The 22,513-nt window shown below is 56.4% G+C and overlaps 1 protein-coding gene and 1 long non-coding RNA gene across 4 annotated transcripts; one reads left to right on the top strand and one right to left on the bottom strand.

The window, feature by feature from the left end:
• Positions 1–13: 13 nt before the first annotated feature.
• UCKL1 (uridine-cytidine kinase 1 like 1) lies at positions 14–22,156 on the bottom strand. Of its 3 annotated transcripts, none has more exons than XM_040079688.1 (15): positions 22,086–22,156; positions 14,413–14,606; positions 13,773–13,879; positions 13,266–13,436; positions 12,949–13,020; positions 11,265–11,454; positions 10,341–10,402; positions 5,309–5,328; positions 2,879–2,977; positions 2,447–2,540; positions 2,088–2,150; positions 1,675–1,797; positions 1,234–1,341; positions 939–1,095; positions 14–390 (listed from the first exon to the last, which is right to left on the bottom strand). In XM_040079688.1, the coding sequence occupies exons 1-15, from the start codon at positions 22,133–22,135 to the stop codon at positions 314–316; spliced, it is 1,587 nt and encodes a 528-aa protein (XP_039935622.1). In that variant the 5' UTR covers positions 22,136–22,156; the 3' UTR covers positions 14–313. The 3 variants fall into 3 exon arrangements, with proteins under 3 accessions (XP_039935622.1, XP_039935621.1, XP_039935620.1); XM_040079687.2 differs by lacking the exons at positions 5,309–5,328; positions 22,086–22,156 and adding exons at positions 9,047–9,063; positions 18,161–18,489; XM_040079686.2 differs by lacking the exon at positions 22,086–22,156 and adding an exon at positions 18,161–18,489.
• LOC120759943 (uncharacterized) lies at positions 18,621–21,018 on the top strand. Its single transcript, XR_005703264.2, has 2 exons — positions 18,621–18,773; positions 20,258–21,018. It is a non-coding gene; the product is annotated as an uncharacterized LOC120759943 (long non-coding RNA).
• Positions 22,157–22,513: the final 357 nt, after the last annotated feature.

Raw genomic sequence — 22,513 nt, 5'->3', positions numbered from 1 at the left:
AGGACATACTCCGTTCAAGAAAACCAGAGAAAAAAATTTATTATTGTCCTTTATAAAATATCTCCAATAAGTTATATAGGCAAATATTTAAATTAAAATAAATTAACTCCGCTCTAGGCTGGGACATGCAACTGTCCATCCATAAAGTCAAACTAGGATTTATGTTTCTCTGAAAAAATATGCCTTAGATCTCCAATGTACGATTTGAAAAAAATATCTATGCTTGGTGAGAGGAAGGAGTAATCTGCACTGGACAGGGGGGTTAAGGTGCGGTGCTGAAGCTGCCTGGTGCCAGTGGCACCTCCACATCCAGCTAAGTGCTAAGAGCATCCTCATCATCGCTCCAGTCAGGAGGAGCGTCCGTCCCGAAGTATCGATCACCAAAATTTCCTGTGGGGAGAGAGAGAGAGTCAGAGTGCAGCACTGTGGGAGCCTTGGGACCCATCCTCCTGCCTGTCCTCATCACAGCAGGCAAGGGGAACAGAGCAGGTTTATCTGACAGCTTGAACAGCAGGAAAACTTGAGTGGCAGCAGAACTGGAGCAGCCGGTAGGCTGGTTTAACACCCGGTGGAAGGTGTTTCCCGGCACAGTAGAGGCGAGGATAGAACACAGTGAACTCGTGAAACGGGGGCATTTTAGGGAAGGAGGTGGGCACGGGGCTGCTCCAGCTGTCCCAGCCTGACTTCCCTGCCTGGGGCTGGAGGAGGCTCGTGGCACGTGGAATGGCTCCTGTTGCCGACAAGGGGATGGCTGCCCCGCAGCCCTCAGAGTCAGCATGGTGATCCTGACACCCACCAGGACCTAGGAGTGGCACTGGGGCTCTGGGTAATGTAAGGCCAGGCCTAAACTGCTGCTGACAACCAGGGCTTCATGTCCTCTCCCCACCAGAAGCGCTAAAAATCCCCTCACCACGAGTCATTCCTACCAGGACACTCACCGATGCCGGGGATTATCCGGAAGAGGTCATTCACCTTCTTGTCCACAGCTGTGGTGATGATCTTCACCCGGGGGAACGCATAGGCGACCGAGTGGACACCCATCTCTGCCATGAGCAGGGAGAGCAGGAAGATCTTGTCCTCTGGGACATCATGATCCTACACGAAACGCAGAGGGTGATTTACCCCAGGGCCCTGACACCTCCTTCCCACGGAAAAGCCCGTTCCAGGCACATCCCCTCAGCTGGTGCTCTGCAGGTTGCTCCGGAGCCAACCCCCTGCCCGAGCCACCCGTACCAGCAGCACCCTCACTGCCATCATGGCCGCAGCGCCCGTGGAGACCGTGCAGTCCATCAGGATGACGTGGTCCTCGCTGATGTCCTTCGGCAGCCGCAGGTAGTGGAGCTGCGTGGAGGAAAGAGAGAGCAGCTCAGAGGCTGCAGGCAAATGGAGCAACCTGAGCCCTTCTCCTTGAGGAGTGAAGGATCCCTCCTGCCTCTCTGTCCCTGGGACCCTGGCTGTCAGCTCAGAGCCAGCACAAACACTCGGCAGCAAACCAGCCCACAAGCCTGCTGGGCAAAACCCACTTAAGCAGCTTTCAAAGCAGCTTTCAAAGCACTCAAGCCCTGCCAAGACAAACCCCTGGGTCACCGAAGGGCTGTCAGCAAACACCTGAGCCACGCCCCCCCTGCAGGCAGGTTAACACCAGGAGATGTCCTCAGCAGCCCCGGGCTTTACCTCCGGCTCGCCGGTGTTGCAGTTGGTCTGGATGAGGATGGTGCCGATGCGGACGTCCTTGCACACCGCGCGCAGCGCCGGCTCCATGGTCTCTCCCGCTCGCAGGATGGACACCCCGGTGATCTGCAGCACAGGGCCGCGGTGGTTGCACGGTTTAGGAGCTGCCACCACCCCACACTGCGTCTCAGCAGCGGGGGACTCTAACGGGCAGCCCAAAAGCAAGAGGGCTGCGCCACTCCCAGTCCAGTGAGAGGGAGCAGTGACATTGCTGATGGCACCCCTGGTCACCGACCTGCCTTTCCTGCTGGTGCAGGGTGTCTCACTCATGATAGCAGGCACCAAACCCAGCCTGATGGCAGCCAGGGCTTCCAGTGCACCCCCACTGCCTCAATAGCGCCTTGGCTTCCACTTACTTGCTTCCCGCTGTATGTCCTCCCTTCGTAGTCGTGTCCCTGAGGGGTCTGGACTGTGCAACTCTACAAAAAACATGTGAGAAGAGTTACCAGGGGCTCTGATGCGGCTCTCACAGGAGCCCTGGAGTCAGCCAGCTGCAGGGCTGGACCTTTGGACTCTAAGGCTGGACAGAGCTGTCACCCAGGGCCACAGCATTGCTCCACAGCCTTGGGGAGTCCTGGTGCCTTCTAATCTGAGGGTTCAAAGGACTGGTCTGTGGGGAAGGTTGGAGAAGCAGCACCAGGACTGTCCTGGCTCCCCAGCAATTAAAGGCTGAGGAATCAGAGAGGAAACCCAGCATCCGGAGCCTTGAACCTACCTGGAACGGGAGCAGGGAGAGCGCGTGCTCAATCAGCAACCGCATCAACCTTTTAGAGTAGAAAATGAACTCGTCTCTGCTGGTCTCCTTGTTTCTAGAGGAGAGGGAAAGGCAACGTCAGCTCTGAGACCAAAATGTGTCTCAGGAGATGCTGGCAAAGGTCTGGCAGTCCCTGCTCCTTCCTGGTTCTTGTTTGCACCATCTGAGCGTGAAACTGTGGTGTCTGTTCCATGGTAAAAAGCAGAAAAATTCTTGGCAAGGTCACTGGGCCGTAACTGCACAACTCCTCTATGCAGGAGCCACCACTATCTGCCCTGTCTTGTGCCTCCAAGCCATACAGACAGGCAAAAGTGGGATTGGGAAGCCCAAAGATAGGCAAGGCCATTCAATCTGAGCCCCATCCCACCCCAGGAGCCACAGCAGGGGCTTTACCTGATGATGGTGTGCATGCCCCTCACCTGAGGGGTGCTCTTCAGCACACTGAGGGTCTGAGGAAGGGGGTGGCACTGGTGGGCAGACGCCAGGGCAGCCCTGAAAACCAAACACATGGTGAGAAGGTCTGGGGAAGGCTGCCCGAAGGCTGGAGCACAGCACACGGCCAGAGCCATCCTCCCAGATGTCATCTCACACTGCAAACACACACAGAGGCCATCCGGATGAACTGAGTGAGCAGCCAACCCTGCCTGGTCCCTGCCGTGGCAAAGGGACCTGCATCCACAAACCAGGGTCACTCAGGGAGACCTTGCAGCCCAAGGACCTGCCCTTCCTGCTGGGCAACTGAGCCAGGTTCATAGAATGGTTTGGGTTGGAAAGGACTTTAAAGACCATTTTGCTCCAGCTCTGTGCCATGGGCAGGGACACCTTCCACTAGACCAGGTTAATCCAAGCCTCATCCAACCTGGCCTTGAACTTCCAGGGATGGGGCAGCCACAGCTTCTCTGAAGGTGGCTGGCCCATCTTGGTTTCCACTGTTTGGGAAGAAAGTAGAAAATAAAATCAAAACCTTCTCCTATTGCAGAGTCTTATCTGTTGATGGATCTTGGACTCACGGGGTGAGGAGGGACTCTTGTGGCTGTCTGTGACCTACAAGTGCCAGATGTCACCAGGAATTGGAGAGGCAGCCAGGCTGGCAGCGCTGGCACGTATCTGGAACGTGATTGTTTCAGAGACCACCTGGCCCATTCCAAATTGGGAACAGCTTTAAGACTTTATGGCTGGACAGGACTGGCTCTGTGTGACTCATTCCACATAACGAATAGGGCCGGGAGCTATTCTGGGATCAAGGGAACACCATTCACGGGGAAGAGCACAATGGAGCCCCATTAGTCACTTCTCCCTGTGAGAGTGGCAGTAATGAGAAGAAGGTCACATCTGACTTCCACAAGGCTGGGCAGGATGGACAAGCAACTTTGTCTGGGAGGAGGGCTGGGGTTGGAAAGCCACACGTCAGATCACACACGTGCCAGAGGCTGCATCCAGCAAAAAACACAGCGATGTCGGGGAGGCAGAGAAGAGAGCAAATGAAAGCACTGCATGATTAAGACTTCAAATCAAGCAGAAACCTAGATTAATGGCACACAGAGGCACGCAAGCGGAGAGGAAGACGGAGAAGATGGGTAGGCATGGAGGAGGGCAGAGCTCGAGGCCTCCATCCACACAGCCATCTCCTGGTCTTGGCCAGCCAACACCAACGAGACATTCCCAAGGCCTGTGGGTACTTAAGGGCTCCTTCTTGCTTTACCAGTCCTGTGTAGCAGCCAAGAGCCCCCATGCAGGGAATGCTCCAGGACAGCTGGCAGCCATGCAGAGAGCATGGATGGGTTGTGGTTCCCTCGTGGGCTTGCCTGCTGTGTGCAGACCCCATCGCTGGTTTGGGACAAGCAGCCCTCAAGGCCCGGCCCTGCTGTCAGTGAAGCGAGCTCACTCCGTTAGTCGCTGTCCCACGGGTTAGAAGCCCTTGGAGATGCTCCCGTGCCAGGGCTGTGCTGCTGGCAGCACCCACAGCTCTGTTCCCACAGCCCTCTCTTCCCTCCTCCTGCCAGAGCCGGCCTGGGGGCAAATCCTGGGAGCACAGCCCTGCCTAAACCCCTCTCAGCCCCTAGGATGCCAACGTGTGGTGGTGAGGGCATGAGCCCTGCCTTGGGCAGATAGGGTGCTGGCATGGGGGCTGCCAGCTCACCTGCTTTATGGGGCAGAGACGGGCCCCGACCACAGAGCCTTGGCTGGGTTTGCCCAGGTGACAAACTGCTGTTGCCTAAACCAGAGGAGCTGTTTGGGTCATCTCCCACCGCTGCAGCTCACCAAGGAGCATAGGACTGAACTTGCCACTGGCACTTCTCCCCTCCATCACTGCCAAGTCCATGTCACAGCATGCCAGTGGAATGGGCAGCCCCTCTCCTGTCATGACGTGACCTGACTCCTGCTCCCTGCCACAGATGCCAAGGGTTTTCCAACCTCCATGAGCAGTGGGAACACCTCCCCAGCATCCCGAGCTGTCAACAGACCCCCAAGAAATGCTGGCAGCATTCTGTCACCAAGTTTTCCACACCTTCCTTTGACACCCGTGCAGTGTGGGGACTGGGAGGTCTGGATACCACCCTGCTTGGAAGCCACTCAGTGTTGCAGGGGTCCCTGCATGGTGCTTTCTGCAGAAACAGGTCCCATTTTTGGGATAAAGCTTCTCTTTCAAGTGCCCCCACCTCTGTCTGTCCCACACAGCCCCAGCAAAGCGGGACCCCATGAGCTGTGTGCCCCAAGATCCCCAGCCCGGGTTAGTGAGGTGGCTCACCCTGCACAGCCCTCGCCCACTCCCCACCGTTAGTGGCACAACCAAAACACTGCCATAAGCATTTGTCTCCTCACATATCCCAGCGCAGCTTCCTCTGGTCACCCGGTGGGAGGGATGTTCAGGGGAGACAAGACAGCAGACACGAGAGTTTAAGAGGAGAGGGACAAACACGACATGAAACAGAGGAGAAAGCACTGTCATTAGTCAGAGCGGGGAAAAAATCCCCTAATTGATCAATGGCTCTTGGACCTGCCTGGTGCCTGGGTCATCACTGTGCAGACCCGACACTCCTCCCTTGGTGACCAAGACATGTCACCACTGCTGTCCACGGCACTGGCTCCATGAGGGAGAAGAACTGTCCTGGAGCCACAGCAGGGACACTGTCCCACCTCTGCCCAAGGTAGTGCCACCTGCCATGGTGGCTCTTGGGAGTTTGAAGGGATGTAGAACCACAGAATGCTAGAATGGTTTGGATGAAAAGGAACCTTCAAGATCAGCTCATTCCACCCTCCCACCTTCCACTAGACCAGGTTGCTCCAAGCCCCATCCAGCCTGGTACTCAACACTTCCAGGGCTCATGCTGAGCCCTCACCCAGGGCCGCACTGCAATCTCAGAGCAATTGTCGGCACTCAAGGCCAAAAACCTTTGTCCAACCTAAAAATCCTTCATCCAACCTGCCCTGCTCCCAGGCAAACTGCTTGTGGGCTCATAGGGGTGTCCCCCTCCCACATGATGATGATCTGCTCAAGCCTTGGAGAACATGGGAAGCCAAGAGCACTGGAAACATGGAGAGGAACCTGGCTCTGAACAGAACATCACCTGCAGGGAAGACTTTCCTTCCCCTGGGCTCACCATGACTGGAGAGGCCCTGCAGGCTGAGGGAAGAGCTCAGCCCCTCCAGCAGCCATCCACCATGTCACCTCTGGCCATCCTGGGAGGGAAGCAGGGAGCGTGATGCCTCCTGTCCCTCCCTGCCAAGACAGAACTGTGACGGAACATCCAGACAGGCAGCCATGAGCATGTCAAGAAAACGTCTTATCTTGGAAACTTATTTTTTCCCCCTGAGAACAAAGACTTTAAAGGGAAAAAAAAGTGGAAAGAAGAAGAAAGAGAGAGAGAGAGAAAGGGGTGACCATCTCCCAGGAAGGCTTCAGGGAGCATCCTTGGCTCTTTGTGGAACATGCTATCGAGCAGGAAGCAGACAAGAGACATCCAGCTACAAAGGAGATGATGCAGTCAAGGCATTTCAAACACGTACACGGCTGCCTTTCAGGGCTGACATTTCAAACAAGGGCTATTAAACTGCGCCACGGGTTGATATTTAAAGACACAATTGGCAAAGGGCACGCCAAGATGATCGGGACCTTGGGGGTGGGGAATATTGATTGGCGAGGGGAATCAGCTGGAAAGAGCGCTGGCCCCAGGAGCGGGGCTGCACGCTGAGAGCGTGGCAGGAGGGCTGGAGAACAGGCTGGGCTGGGAGCACCGTGCCTCAGCACGGGCTGGCTGCTCCAGCTCCCGCTGCCAGGCTCCAGGAGGAATACCCACCTGGGAGTGCTGGTATGGAACCACATCTCCAGCATCAGCATAGTCAAACACGGGGGAAGCTGGACAAGAAATATCCTGAAATGCTAAAGGTCCAAGCTGTGCTCTGAGGGAATAACTGGGAAGGCAAGCATGCTCCTCGGGAGCCAGTGGTTTCAGAAGGAAAACAAGCCTTGCATGCCCAAGGAAGGCACCACTTGCTTTAAACCCCCCAGAATTCACAATTCACCCATCTGAGTGGGGAGAGGCACTCCCTACCTGTCCCAGCCAGGAGAGGCAGCCCTGGAGCACAAGGAGCACCGAGACACCTCGGACCGGGGCCAGATCTGAGCACTCAGGTTTTATCCTACCAGCACAAAGCCCTCCCCGTGTCCCCACCGCTGCCAAACAGCAGTGACTTCAGAACAACCGTGACATTTAGATGGAGCCATTCCAGACAAGAGGATGGGGAATTGTTTGCGATGAAAAGCCCGTATTTGCCAGGCACATCTCACTCGATGTGACTCTCCACCCACCCCACTCCTCTTGCAGAGAGACAGCAGGGCTGGGGGAAACCACAGCAGCAGTAAAGCACTGGGGCTATAGTAGTGACAACAGATTTGGGTTCTTGCAGGATTTTTTTTCCCCAGTTTTTCTGTCAAATGCATAAATGGAAGCCTCAAACAGAATATAAAACCACCCGTGGGTGAGCTGATCATGGAGGTGTTTCCAGAGGTCAGTTTCCAAACTTGCTACCATAAAACTTCTAATACTTTATGGATATATTAAATAACCCATTTTTAAGTGCAGAAGAAGATCACCTGTACAACCCTTTGATTAAGGAGGAGAAAGGAAATTTTATGTGTGTATACGTATCTATCTCTATATACACATACATATTTGCACATATATTCGTCTTCTCTCTAATGTTATTCCTGCCATTTTTAAAGCAACAGATTTCTCTTCATACTAGAGAGCACTTTCCCACCTGGACCTCCAGACACAGAGGGAAGCTTACGTGTCTGTATGGAAATGTCAGGCCCCAGGGTGTTAAACAAGCAAAGGGAAATAAAATAAAACATCCACTTGTCTAGTCTAGGAAGTGACTGGCTGAGGCAGAAGTAAGTGAAGCAGAGCCTTTTCCCTGTTCATCTCAGTTATTTTAAAAGCTCGTTGTATGCCAGATGTAAATCTTAAGGTTACTTGAGTTGCGTATCTCCGCGCAATGATGGAGATCTAAATGCAAACCCATCTCCAGTAATGCATTCCCTCTGCTCCCTACAAGAATACCTGAAAGCCTAGGTGGCTTCTTAATGGAAGCAAGAGAGCTGAAGTCCCATCTGGGGCCCCACGCTGAAGAGGTCAAGTAAATCAACATATATGTGATAGCATGCACCTGCAGACACCGAGAAATTAGAGATCCTGCTGGACTTAGGCAGCAGGATTTTCTCAGCCCTCCAGAAATGGTTCTGCATCCTCCAGAAGCTGTAGGAAAGTTGGTACCTCTGGCCATGTGAAGCTGCTACACCCCTTTGGGTGCCACCAGGCAGATCCCTGCGTGCAGCGAGGGGTCCAGGGCTCCCACCACCCTCAACATCACAGACTGGTTTGGGCTGTGAGGGACCTAAAGACCATCTTATTCCAACCCCCTGCCAGGGACATCTTCCACTATTCCAGGTTGCTCCAACCCTGTCCAACCTGGCATTGAACACTTCCAGGGATGGGACAGCCACAGCTTCTCTGGGCACCCTGTGCCAAGGCCTCACCACCATCACAGGGAACAATTTCTTCCCATTACCCAATCTAAATTTCTCCTCCTTTAGCTCAAAACTGTTTCCCCTCATCCTACCACTATCTGCCCATTTAAAAAGTCACTCTCCACCCTTTTTTCAAGATGCTTTGACTAATCTAATAATTAACGTTTAACGATCTTTAATCATCCGGGATGGAGAGCGGCTCTGAAAATTGTTCATTTTAGAGGATGAAGAAAAATAAAATCTCAGGATGCAATGCCTCCCTTCCTGCAGAGACTGGGGATCCCCAGGTACAAACCTGGCCCTGTCCCAGCTTCGGGGGCCTGTGCTCGAGCTGGCAGTACCTCCCTGGGGAGCAACCCCGTCCCTGCCATCCCGAAGCCAAGGGCAAGGTGGCCTTTTGTCACCGTGGAGGTGACAGGGCCGTGCGCTATGCGAGCTGCCGGTCCCGCCGTGGGTCGGGGTGAGGCCAAGCAGTGCCTGGCATTGGAAATGCCTCGGCTGCACAGACAGGACAGAGTGAGGGCTCTTACCTGACACTGAGTTCACGCTGCGGCAGCAACACAAAGACACAACGCAACCGGTATTAAGCATTGTCAACACCAGGGTCGTTTCAAGATAAAAAAAAAGGAAAAATAGGAGTATTTTCCTGAATTCACATGCAGCCTTTTGCCCTTCTTCCCCTCCCCAGGTCGATGAAAGCCCTCCCCAAGCCAACCCCTCGCCTGGCTCACAGCGGCACCCTGGGGGTGCTGGGTTTGCTGTGATATTCCCTGGCTGGATCCCAGGAGCTGGGGGAAGCAGCCATTCCCCTTTCCCAGACCCTGCCTCAGGGCTGGGTGCCCTTCTCAGCCGGGCATTAGCAGAGATGCTGGGGCTTCGATCCCTCCTCCTGTGACCGAGGGTTTAAAAACCAGCTTCCCAACCAGATTAGTGCTGGGAATTCAGGCAGCCAGGTACTCCAGGAGGAGGAACCTGCCAAGACACCCTTGCCAAGAGCAGCCCCTCCTGAGCAGGCATGGGAAGCTGGATGTCAAGCCAGCTCCCATCCCAGGGCTGAGCAGCTCCTGCCACCTAGGAGCTTCAAAAGATATTTGAAAGAATCAAGCCCTTTACTTTCCAGTGCATCTATCTCCAGGTCACAGTCCCTGCACTTCCAGGACATCACTCTGAGCATTTCCACAACTGAAACATCGCCAAAGCTACAACTGTGGGGTGGGAGGAGACTGTGCTGCTCGGGGACAGCAACACAAAATGCCACCAGTTCACTGCAGGGTCCCAAAGCACTGGTCAGGACTGGCCCAGGACAAACAGGAGAGGACTTAAAGCTGGGGTGGGGAAGTGATGGAGCACGTGCCTGGATCGGGGCTCAAACAAGACTTTGAGTTTAGAAACCCAGGAGCTGCACGCAGCACAGAAGTGGAAAAGTGGGCTCCTGACTGGTAAGACTGTGCAGCAGTGTCTGCACAGGAGGGAAGAGGAGAAGCCCAAGAGCAGTGGAGGGTTTGGGGCAATGCTGGCCCTGGGAGGGCAGGGGGACACATCCCTCTGGTCACGGGAGGGGGGCTGGTTTGTCCCCTCATGACTTGCTGTCCCAGGGAGGGAAGGAAGCCGCTGCTGGCAGAGGTGCCAGGACCAACCAGAGCACAGGGAGAAGGCAGATTCCTTCAGTGGACTGAGGGAGGGGGCAGGGAGGAGTTCACAGGAACTCCCACACCTGGAGCACGGGAGAGGCCAGGCCATTCCCACCTGGGCACCCAGAGCACAGCTCCCTGCCAGGCAAGGCTGTGAAGCCCCCTCAGCATCCAAGGACCGGGCAGCTCTCACCTCTTCCAGCTGGCTGTGGACGTGCTGAACGATCAGGTCGATGGCCACAGTGTTTCCACTCCCTGGAGTGACCCAAAAGCAAAAGAATCACAGAATCAGAACTGTAAAGGTTGAAAAGCCCTCTAAGATCATCAAGTCCAACCATTAAATCAGCACTGCCAAGCCCTCCACTAAACCATGTCCCCAAGTGCCACATCCACACACCTTTTAAATCTCTCCAGGGATGGTGACTCCCCCACTGCCCTGAGCAGCCTGTGCCAGGGCTTGACAGCACTTTTGGTGAAGAAATTTTCCCTGACATACAATTTGAACCTCTCCTGGTACAACTTGAGGCCATTTCCTCTTGTTCTGCTACTTCATACCAGGGAAAAAGGAGTCACCCTGATCCAGATTACAGTTTTTTACCATGTTTCTTCCCTAAATTCCCCACTATCTTCAAAACCACACTGCTTCCACAAACAGCCTTTTCCTTGCAAAGCAGGAGACATTCCTGCTTTTATTAAATCCTTATTCAGTAATCTGTTACTGGATATCTCCAAGTCACTTCCAGCTCTTAAATCACTATGCTGCAGGAGCTGGTAGGGCAGGAGACTGGCTGGGCACAGACTTTTCCCATGCTTTTGGGCAGTGTTTGGAGACCCTCAGCTGGAATGACCTTTGCTTTGGCGTGGGACAGCCACTCTGTGTCCTTGCCAGGCAGAGAGAGCTCCAGGGACTCTGAGGCTACAAAAGGCAAGCCAAGGGGAACACAGGACTGCCACAACACGGCTCCCTCCACACCAGCCTCAGATCCACGTGCCTTTTCTGCTCTGCCTAGGGTGAGGGTTACACCTAGGGCTGGGGTTCAGAAAACCACAGAGCCCAGAGCTGAGGGCTGGGGTCTCTGAGGGGTCTCAGGGGTGTCCCTGAGCCCTGGGCAGCTACCTCGGGGGACGACGATGTCTGCCAGCCGCATGGTGGGCTGGATGTACTGGTCGAAGGCGGGCTTGACAAACTTGTTGTACTGCTTGATGACGCCCTCGATGTCCCGGCCGCGCTCGCTGATGTCCCGGCGCAGGCGGCGCACCAGGCGGATGTCCGAGTCCGTGTCCACGAATATCTTCAGATCCAAGAGCTGAAAGGAGAGGGGAGGGGACAAATCCCACCTGGTCAGGTGTGGGTCTCAACCCACCTTCCCCTGCTGCCGCAAGCGGGGCTGAGCCCAGCCCAGCACCCGTTTAACAAGGCCTGGCTCTCCTCTGCTCCGGCCTGCGCGGAGCTTTTCCCTGGAACCTGGCTGGTGCTGCCGTGAGCCCCTTGTTCTTGCGTCCCCTGAGACCTGTCCTGCTCCAAACCCTGTCCCTACTGCTAACCAGCTCCAACACTTTGGCTGGATGTTATTAAAGAGCGAGGAGGAGACAAGAGGACTTACTGTCCGTGACACACACCAAGCACTGGCTTCTTAATCAAAGAATCCTTGGATGGTTTGAACTGGAAGGGACTTTAAAGACCATCTCATTCCAAGCCTCTCCCACAGGCAGGGAATTAATGCTGGAAAGGAGCCCAGCACAGCAGGGCAGCTCATGGCTCTGTCCTTAATTGCAAGAGGCAGGAGTGGGGATGCTGAGTGGAGTCTCCTGCAGGATTCACCCGGCTGTCCACTGGAGGTCATCCTTGCTCCAGAAAAGTGCAACCCAAGAGCTCGCTTGGCAGGGGAGGAAACTTTTTAGACACAGCTTGGCTAAGTCTGCGTATGGCTCACTGCCTGCTGCAGCATTTGTCAGGGCTGCAAAAGTGCTCCGAGGGATGGAGACAGGCTGAGAGAGGCTGGGGTTGTTCAGCCTGGAGAAGAGAAGGTTCTGGGGAGACCTTAGAGCCCCTTTCAGTATCCAGAAAAACTCCAAGAGAACTGGAGAGGGACTTTGGACAAGGGCCTGGAGTGACAGAGCAAGGGCGAGTGGCTTCACAATGCCAAAGGGAAGGGTTAGATGGGATATTGAGAGGAAAATTGTCCCTGTGAGGGTGGGGAGGCCCTGGCAGAGGCTGCCCAGAGAAGCTGTGGCTGCCCCACTCCTGGAAGTGCTCCAGGCCAGGTTGGATGAGGCTTGGAGCAACCTGGGATAGTGGAAGGTGTCCCTGCCACAGGCAGGCTGTGGAACAAGATGAGCTTTAAGGTCCCTTCCAACCTAAACCATTCTGTGATTCTATGATATATCCAAACAATCCCCAAGAGATCCTGACGTGCTGGGTGATTCCATGCTAGGAACACCGGGCTCTGTGCAGTAGAAGTTCAGCAGACTTTGCCTCTGGCTGTGCAAGCTGCAGCATGCAGTGTAGAGGTGGGCTATTTCTAGCTGTGTTTATGCACCAGCACTGCCAGGAACCAGGTCACCACTCAGCTCCTGTTTCCTGGGCACAAATGGCTGGGATCGAGGTATCTGTGAAACACTTGACCTCTGCCAGGGGCTCTTCCCTGGCTGCTGAGAGTCAAAGCCTATTTTTCCTGTTCAGGGAAGTGCTGTAGCATCTGGTGTAACCTGGAAGAGAAGGTCACCTCCTGCTGCAGGACCTCAGGAGAGAGCACCATCCAACCACCTCACCCTGGAACTGCTTCAAAACCCTCCCTCACCTTCAGGAGCTCCTTGTCTGCAAATGCCATGATGCCTTCAAAGATAATCACATTGGCACCATACAGGGTTTTCTGTGGGATAAGAATGGATGTGGTTAGGCACAGAACACCTGCTCAGAGGTGCCCAGTCCCAGGGAATCTCTCTGGGTTGTGACTGCGACAGCTCACCCAAAAAACGCGCCCCGAGCCAGGCACAGAGCAGAGGGTGACAGCACCAATCAGACTGCCAAGGCAGGGGGCTGGAGGGGTCCAGTCTGCTCCCCCTGCTCCTGCCTTGGCCATGCCCCACCCTGTCCCACCCCCTCAGTGTGCCATACCCATTCCTTCTTCCGGCTGTGGGTGGTGAAGTCGTAGATGGGGATCTTGACGCTCTTGCCTTGCTTCAGCTTCTTCAGCGTGGCGATGATGAGGTCAAAGTCAAAGGCGTCGGGGTGGTCAAAGTTGAAGTCATTGCTGGCTGCCTGCTCCTGCTGCTGCTTGGTCAGCACCTGCCACAGAGCAGAGCTTAGGGCACATGGCTGGGCAGCTCCCTCCCCACTGCTGTGCCCAGTCACCTCCTCCCTGCCACACTGGAAGGGAAAAGCACATGGCTGTCCCTAAATCTACAACGTGTTTCCTTACCGGGGTTACCACACAATCCCAGATTGGTATGGGTTGGAAGGGACCTTAAAACTCATCTCACTCCAACCCTCTGCCATAGGCAGGGACACCTTTCACTAGAACAGGTTGCTCCAAGCACTGTCCAACCTGGCCTTGAACACTTCCAGGAATGGGGCAATAGCGAATTGAGGAGCCTGGCTGGGCCAAGAGGGGTGCAGCCTCACCTTGTAGAAGGAATCCATGGACAGCAGAACCACCCATGGGACATCAAGAGCTTCAATGATCATGGTGGCCACCGTGGTCTTCCCAGAGGCGCTGCCTCCTCCCAGGCCTGCCAAGGAAAAATGGATGAAGCCACCAACTCCAAGCACAGCCCTTCCCACCACAGGCTGAGGCCCAGGTCCTGCACATTTGCACTAAGCCAGAGGAGCTTCCGAAGAGGGAATTCACAGGCACTCCAAGAGATTATCCTGGAAAATGTCAAATGGCATGTACTGGAACTGCCAGCAACATGCCCAGCAAAAGCTGGGAACCCCATTGTTAGACGGTTATGTAACACGGGGAGCGCTGGCATGGGAACCAGTCCAGACTGAATCCCCAGGAACACGTGACAGCCCAGGCAACAGGAGCTGAGGGAACAAGAAGCATAGACTGGCCTCCTACAACCAATCACCTCCTCTGCACACTCTCGGGTCCAGCCCACCCAGTCAATGCAGGACTAACCACAGGGACTCCCCTTGCTCCAGTCCAGGCTGGAGCCAACCTCAAATTTCCAAGGAGGCGATGGGGCAGGACCCCCAGCAAGATCTGCTGGAGAGCCATGGGGCAGGGGCAGCGATGCTGGGCAGTGCAGAGCTGACCTACCTATGACAAAGGCCTCCTTGGACTGTGTCCCGTGCTCGTTGTACCAGGGTGGCCGGCCCGCTGTGTAGATGGTCCTTTTGCTGGTGCGCAGCAGCGGCGGCTCAGACTTGCACTGGCTGGTGGTCCGCTTGCGGGGCGGCTTGGTGGAGCCCACGGCGGGGTACAGCCGGTCCAGGGACTCAGCACTGCTGTTACTGCGTGGGGAAGGACACCCGTGCCTGCTGTGTGGGAGCGGGTTTTTGGGGGATCCTGTGTTTGTACAGGTGAGGGGCGCAACGGAAGGGTGGGACAGCCCAGCACAGCGCCGCTGCAGCGCTGCCAGCACCCACATCTCTGCGACCCGTGGCCACAGACAGCACCGAGGAGTTCTCACAGGGAAGCAATCTGAACCTGGAAGAGGTGCCATGCAAACATCCGTCCCTAAAGTCCGGCTGTCTGAATTTCAGCATGTAATAAATCCCCCAGTGAGCTCTCAAAGCATTGAGGGGTGTGTTACAGGGGATAACAACCCACCCTGGTGGGCCAAGGGTCAGCAGTCTAACACATGGGCTACAGCACAACTATCTTTAACCCCCATCCCCAGTCCCCTTCCTCACCTTGAGTGCTCCACTCACACCCAAGACCTAGTTCTCCCAGCCTTTTGTCCTGAAGCCCCCAGGGACAAGCCCGCAAGCTGGGCAGAGCCAGGCAGTGCTGGGCAGAGCCATCAGCTTTGCCTTGGGAGCTGAGAGAGCTCTGAGCTCACCCAAAGCCCTGGAGCTGCTGAACACTTTTCCTTATCTTCCCTGCTGGAGAGGGAGAGGAACAAGGCACCTTCCAGAGCCCTTTCCAGCTTGGCAGGAGGACAGCTGTGGCCGGGAGGTGATAAGTGGCCTCTGGCCAGGAGATAAGTTGCAGCCGCTAAGGGACAGGGAGGATTATTTATACCAGCGCCTGCTCATCCCTGCTCCTGTTCTGCTGCCCCAGAAGGATGTCTGCTCCCTGGGGGAAAGTGCAAAGGGCTCTCCCTGCTCATGCTGCTCTTGTCCCCAGCCATGACTGGGCTGGAAGGGAAACCAGGAGATCTGGGCACCACTGGCTCCAAGCTGTCACTGTTTGGTACAGCCTGGCTGAGCCAGCGGGGCTTTGCTGCTGCTCTGTTATGGCTTGCTCTTGAAAGGGCTTAAACTGCAGGGCTTTATAGATTTCAGGTTGATTTTAAGCTGTTTCGGTATGAAGATTAATTCCCTTCCCTCCCCCAGCCCTTTGTAGAACAATTTTAGATAAAGATCAAAATTTCAGAAGGGCCATCTGTGTATGAAGTGACCCAGCAACCCCCACCCCTGCAATGGCAAACAAACCCCCTGGCAACCCCCTGGGCATGGCAGGATGCCCCTGGCAAACCCCCCTGGGCATGGCAGGATGCCCTTGGCAACCCCCTGGGCATGGCAGGATGCCCACAGCACACCACCCCTACCCCCGGCACGGGCACATCCCTGTGGAGCAGGCAAGGAGGCCGGGATTTGCCCGGCTTTGCTGAACTGCTGCTAACAAAAGGCAGGCTGCAGCTCCTGCCCCTGTGACAGGACCTCTCCCAGCGATGCCCACCCTAAGCTGTGCACTCACAGAGCTCCCCACAAGAGCTCAGGACACCAACACCCCATCCCGTGCCTGAGCCCATCAGCACATGCAGCCAGCTCCAAGCACTGCCAAACTAGGGCTCAACCAGGAGCCCAAAACACCCCAACTGTGAGTTCTGAAAAGCAACCCCGGGAGATGACACCCATTGGGAGACCTTCTGGGGTGTCTTCCTGTGAAAAAATGGTTCCTTCCATGAGGAGAAGCAAATCCAGGTGGGATGTTTGTCTCTCCTCTCCCTCTGGTGACGCTGCAGCCGCCGCTACCCACCGGTGCTACTCCCAGAGCGGGGCTGACAGCAACCGGTGGTGCTGGGGCACAAACAACGTCACTTTGGCTCGGTAAAAGCAGAGGTGACAAAAACAGAGTTGTTTACCAGAGAAGAAAGCATCAGTTCCTTTCATCCGCGTCTCAGCCCCTCTCCTGGGACCGCGGTTACTCCGGAGCCGCTGGGCTGGTTCTCCTCCGGGACTGCACGTCAGTCTCCGTGAGACAGGAGAGCCCGTCGGGATGCTCTGCTCCTCGGCGTCACACAGCACCAAGCTCTGCTGTGCCAGCCTGCAGAGCCTGACCCGGGCCACCATTCCCAACGTCACTCCGAGCTGGAGTTTTTTGGAGCTGGAGCAGAGCTGGAGCAAGGCTGAGCTCTGCTCCCGCTGCCTCCAGCCAGCATCAACATCACCCAGCTCCTGGCAGGGAGGAAGAGGCTCGGACTCCAACAGCTCCACCAGTGCCCAGAATTACAGCCACAGCCCCACCCTGCTTTCCCAAGAGCCATGCCTCCACGCTGCTCGCCAGGGTGCCCGCAGCACACCCAGGGTGCTGGCACAGAGGGGACACTGCTGTGGGATGCAGGAACACACCCCTGGGAGAGGAGTGGAGCCATCCACCCCCTGCACACCTGGGATGCAGCACCTGAATCCCATACCAAGAGCTGGTGTTCTGCCTTATCTCATCCAAATAATTCTGGACTTTCACCAAAATTCTACACGTTTCTCTGAGTATCATCTAAACCTGTACCTCTACTCCTCATCTACGCCTGTACCCTCTACATGCAGATGATATTCTACACCTCTCAAATCCACAATTCCCATGATTTATTTGGGAGAAGCATGGCTGTGGGGCTGCAGGGCTGTCCGGGAGTTCTCCAGAGGTCATGCCTTTTCTCCTAATGTTACTCTTCAAGATTTGTAGATGTCTTCCATGGCTGCCTCAGCCAGGAAGGGGCTCTTTTTTGCTAAAAAGGGTTGGCTGATCTCAGCCATCTCCATTGGCCATTCCTCCCTTTTCAGGAATTCCCTGCAGCAGTGCTGAAGCCTCCAGAGAACAGGGCTCTGTTTAGAGCTGGAGTCAATGCCATTGCTCTGCCCAGAGGAGGGTCCTTGTCCCACAGGGACCCTCCCCAGCACAGCAAACCCCTGGAGAGCCAAAGCCACACAAACAGGAAAAGAAACATCACCTGGGCTTGGCAACCCCTCTTCTGCCTTCCTGGAAGGTTTGGCTGCCACCAGCTCTCTCCAGGCTGTCCCCAGCTTTTGGGGATGCTTTGCCTTCCCTGTGGCCACTCATCCTCACTGGAGTGTCCCAGAGGAAGCTGGGGGTGTCCTGCTCCTGAGAAGGGCTCTCCAGCTCTGCTGTTGTGCCAGCACAAATGAAGGAAGCATTTTGCTCCCTCTTATTCCAAGCACGGATTTACTGAGGTGCAAGGGACATCCCTCTCCCTCCCCACCGTGCTCCATCTCTCTTCACCCCGCTGCCTTCAGAGACCCCGACCACCCTGGATCCATGCTGGGCCGGGAGAGCAAAGGCAGCAGGTCCCAAAAGCACCCAGAGCAGCAAGGAAAGATGGCACAGCCCCAAACCTGAACTTGGCAGCAGACAGGAGAGCGTGTCCTGGGCTCTGTGCCCCGTAAACAGCGCACTGACCGAGCCCCCAGCCCCACGGACCCCCCAGCAGCCCCCAGAGCCTGCCGAGGTGCCTGGCTGGCTGCAGCCATGTCCCATGGGAAGCCGATCTTTTCAGACAGGAACTGGGGCTGAGGGACTGGGACGGGAGCCACAGAGAGTTCACTCCAGCAAACAAACAGATGAAAAACAGCAAATCCAACCCCAAAAACGAAGCAAAACTCACCCGCCATCTGGCCCAAGGGCCCAGCAGCCGGAGATGCGGACGCTGGAGAAGGCTGGGGGGCTGCTCATCTCCCCCTGCCGCTGATCCAGAGGTGATCCTGGACTGAGGCTGCCACCCCCTGTCCCTGTCCACACTTTGGCTCCCGTCCCACAACCTCTGGCACTACCAGGGTGAGGGAGGGGCTATGCCAGCGGGGCTCCCAGAGCACGGAGCCATGAATGGAGTGTCCCCCTGGAATGGGCACTGAGGCGTCCCAAGTGCCCGGGCTGAGGCAGAGCCCCAGCAGATCCGGGGGGCTGCAAGATGGAGGCAGGAGAAGGGAGCAGAGCAGGGGCAGCGTCTGTGCCGGGGAGCTGCGAGGCGGTCAGCAGCATAAGAGGATAGCTTAACCTCCAGATTACGTTCATTACCTGATATTAATAGCACTGGCTTGATTAAAGAAAAAGAGGGGGGTTGGGGATGAGGTGACACCTCCCTTCACCGCCCCCAGCACAGGCAATAAACACCGGCCCCGGCACCTCTGCTCCCGGGACTGGGGGTGCTCGGCTGTCCTGGACGTGTGGGCTCAGCGGGGAGGGCACCTGGACAGTGACAGCCACATCCACAGGCACTGGTGAGTTCCCAGGGGCTTCTCGGCACTGCTGGGGAGGGGGCTGCAGGGGGCAGGAGGGGATGACCCGAGGGCAGGGGGTACCCAGCCAGCACCCCTCATGCAGCTGGGGCTGGGGGCCAGGGGCTGCTTTTTGGTCAAGGATTCCCACCCCTCTCCCTTGGCTCCTGTCGGTGGGGGGGGTCTGGCTGAGGATCCCCCCCTGTCACTCAGCTTCCCCAAGAGCTGCCCCCTCGCCGTCCCCTCAGCCCTGGAGTAAACAAGTGGGTGAAACTCAACACCCTGGGGCTGAGGGTGGCTAAGAATAACATCCTGCTGGCTGCTGTGCCCGGCCATACACTCCCTCAGCTGCCCCTGCCCCCCCGGGCCAGCCGGCTCCTCTTCCAGCATCAGCCTCTCCAGGGAGCCTGGGCATCCTGCGGGAAGGCCAGGGAGCCAGGCAGCTGCTGAAGGGAGGACATGCAGCAAGGGTGGGAGATGTTGGGCACCGCAGCAGGGGGGTCCAGGCCAGCCCTGGGCAGAGCAGCCCTCAGCCCACAGCCTCTGGCTGCCAAGGAAGGGAGGAGGTGGTGCAGGACACACCGGAGGGCAGCCAGGTTCTGCCAGGGACACGGAGCATCCTGACAAAGTCCCATGGCCACCGAGTGAGACCCCAGCCCACCCCAGCATGGTGAGACAGGAGCTTGGCCTCTGCACACCCATTGCCGAGGGTTCCAGGGAGGGTGCTCCCTCCTGCTTGGCAACAACACCTGGAGATGGGGCCAGAAATAGAAAAAAGATCCTTTCCTCCTCCTCCTCCTCCTCCTCCTCCTCCCCCCAGAGCCATCAAGGTTATTCCAGAGGCAGGGAAACACACTGACTCCCAGAGTCATCAGGAAACCCCTCCTGCTCCTGCTCACCAATGGGACCTGCAGAGAATCATCTCCAAAGACAGAAACCTGATGGGAACCAGAGATGAGGGGCTGGTCCTGAGGCAGGGGCAGGGACAGGAGGGATTTGGGGTAACCTGTCCCCAGCAGGATCTGCAGCTGCTGCCCTGATACCAGGGAAGCGAGCGATGATCAATGGAGCTTTTCCACCCCTGATCTCCGCCCAGACTCCCCTCTCACTGTAAAAGCTCTCTCAGAAGTTTAAAAATAAAATTCTGTTCCGGAGCAACTTCTGCTCCTTCTCATTAAAGAAGCCCAAAAGCAAAGGGATGCGGGACACGGCGCGAGGAGCCCTCGCCCAGGGATATTGTTCCTTATCTCATGCTCCTGCTGCCACTTTTCCTGCCTTTGTTAAATGTCCAGGCGACAGCAGCAAGTCTCCCAGCATCCCACCCCACATTCCCACTGGGCTCCCAGGTGGGACACACCGGCTCCAAAGGCCAGCTGTGACCGAGCCTTTCTTCTGGCACGAATCTCCTCTGCTTCCCAAAACCCCTTCCCAGTTTCTGAGCTCTTGCACCAGTTGAAATTCCTGAGTTTTGGACTTTTTTCTTCCAGGTGATTTTTAAGCAAATCCCTCCTCTAATGGCAGACTTAAAACATGGAGAAAGAGGAAAGCAGGCACGAAGGTCCGGATCCCCTTTTCCTTCTGGTGCTGGAAGCTGCTGGGGGGGAGATTTCCCCTGGGATTTAAGGATGGAAGCTGGACTGCATGTGGATTTTCCTCGTTTGGTCACAAGTATTGTCACTGGATTGGTGTAAGAGCTGCAGGCACACCAAGCCCACGGTGGAAGGATGCCTGTTCCCAGGAGAGGGTCCTGCTCCCACATCCCATCCAGTGAGCAGCACCCATAGGAGCATGGAGGTCAAACCTGCTTCCTCCATCGCTGAGCTGGGCTTTCTTGGGCTGGATCCATGTGTGCTGGCTCTTGGCTGGGCCTTCCCTGTCCAAGAAGCCGTCCCAAGGCATGGAGGAACACAGCCAAGGAATGGAGGAACATGTCCAAGGGATCAAAGAACCTTGGGATGGATGAACGTGCTTGAGGAATGAAGGAACCTGCCTGAGGGATGGAGGAACCCAGACACGGGATGGAGGGACCTGGCTGCCACCCCACTGTCACAGGTCATGCCCATGCCAATCCTGGAACCCACGGAACGTCACTCCTGGTTTACCCAGCCTTGTACCAAGCTCTGTCCTCGCCAGAGCCACCTGGAGCTGGTTCATCTCAGCAGCTCCAGCACAGGCGCTCCCCTCCAGCTCTGTTGTGGTCTCTGCTCCCTCACCACAAAAGGACAAACATTTCCCTCTGCAAAGCCAATTATCTGTTGCTATTTATACCGAGTGGGAGCCACGGTGGAAGGGGCTCTGTTACACAAGCCAGTTACTCATCCTTCACTCGAGTGGCACAACGCGGGGAGACTCCTTCCCCTCATCCTCATCCTCATCCTCCTCCTCCTCCTCCTCCTCCTCCTCCTCCTCCTCCTCCTCCTCCTCATCCTCATCCTCATCCTCATCCTCATCCTCATCCTCCTCCTCCTCCTCCTCCTCATCCTCCTCCTCATCCTCATCCTCCCCGCTATCCATTGCTGACTCGCAGGAAGGACACAGACAGCTTCCAGCAAGGGGTTTAGCTGCTGGAACATGCAGGATGGGAACACGAGGGATGGGAACACGAGGGATGGGAACACGAGGGATGGGAACATGAGGGATGGGAACACAAGGGATGCTTTGGCACTGACTCCAAGGTTGCTCAGTCGGCGCTGTGGGGTGTTGGTACCCTACAACCAGGGATGCAGGGATGCTCCATCCCTATAAGTTTTGCCACATTCCCCAGAGCATCAGTGATGCTCCAAATGCAATTCCCAGATATTTGATGTACGGGAGCAGTCAGTCCCCGGAGGATTGCGCAGAAAAAGGGGGTAGAAAATAGAGGGGAAACATGAGTATGTGTTGGGGAGAGGGGCTGGGGGGCAATCACCCTGTATGGGGTTTTTAGGTGGAAAAGTTTACGTTGTCCCACTCTTCATCTTGATGGAGTGGATGCATGTGCGAGCAAGCTTGGAAAATGGGAGGCTGTGTTTTATCAGCTGGGATATCAAAGGCAAAACCCATAAAAAAAGGTAAACAAGGGAAAAGGTAACAACGCGAAAGGGAAAGAAAAGGCGCTAAGATAAACAAGAGGTGTGAAGAAACGGTTGGCGGGGAAAGAGAAGGGATTTCACGGGGCGATGGGCTCGGGGAGGCCCCACTCGCGGAAGTGGCATCGTGGGGGACGGGACCGGCACCGCAACCCCCCCGGAGCCGGCGGGAACCGGGAACCGGGCACCGCGGGGTCGGCCCCGTCCCGGAGCCATTATCCCGGGGAAAATAAAAGCGGGGTCTTACCTGTCGTGCTGCTCTCCCGGAGCCCCCTCGGGCACCGGGGCCGCGGCCATGGTGCTGCGGGGAGAGGCGGGAGCGGGCGGGGAGCGGCGGGGGCGGCGCTGCCGCGGGGATCCCCGGGAATTGTAGTGCGGGATGGGCAGCGAGCGGGAGCGGGAGCCGGGGGGATTTGGGGGCCATTTGAGGGGTGCTGGGGCACGGAGGGGTGCTGCGGACGTGGGTAAGAGCGGTGCGGGGAGATGGGTGTATGCGGGCACGGCCGGGTGCTGTAGGGCACACGGGGTGGGTCGTGGGGTGCGGGTGGGCGTTTGGAGGTGCGGGTGGGTGTTTTGGGCACGGGTGGGTGCTGTGGGGCTCAGAGTGATGCTGTGGTTACGTGCGGGCGCTATGGGGAGGATGAGCATCGGCATCCCTGCCCGGGACGCGGAGGG

This window comes from Hirundo rustica, chromosome 16, assembly GCF_015227805.2.
Source record: "Hirundo rustica isolate bHirRus1 chromosome 16, bHirRus1.pri.v3, whole genome shotgun sequence".
NCBI lineage: Eukaryota > Metazoa > Chordata > Aves > Passeriformes > Hirundinidae > Hirundo > Hirundo rustica.
The sequence above is the reverse complement of the archived record's forward strand: the minus strand, read 5'-3'. Positions and strand labels throughout refer to the sequence as shown.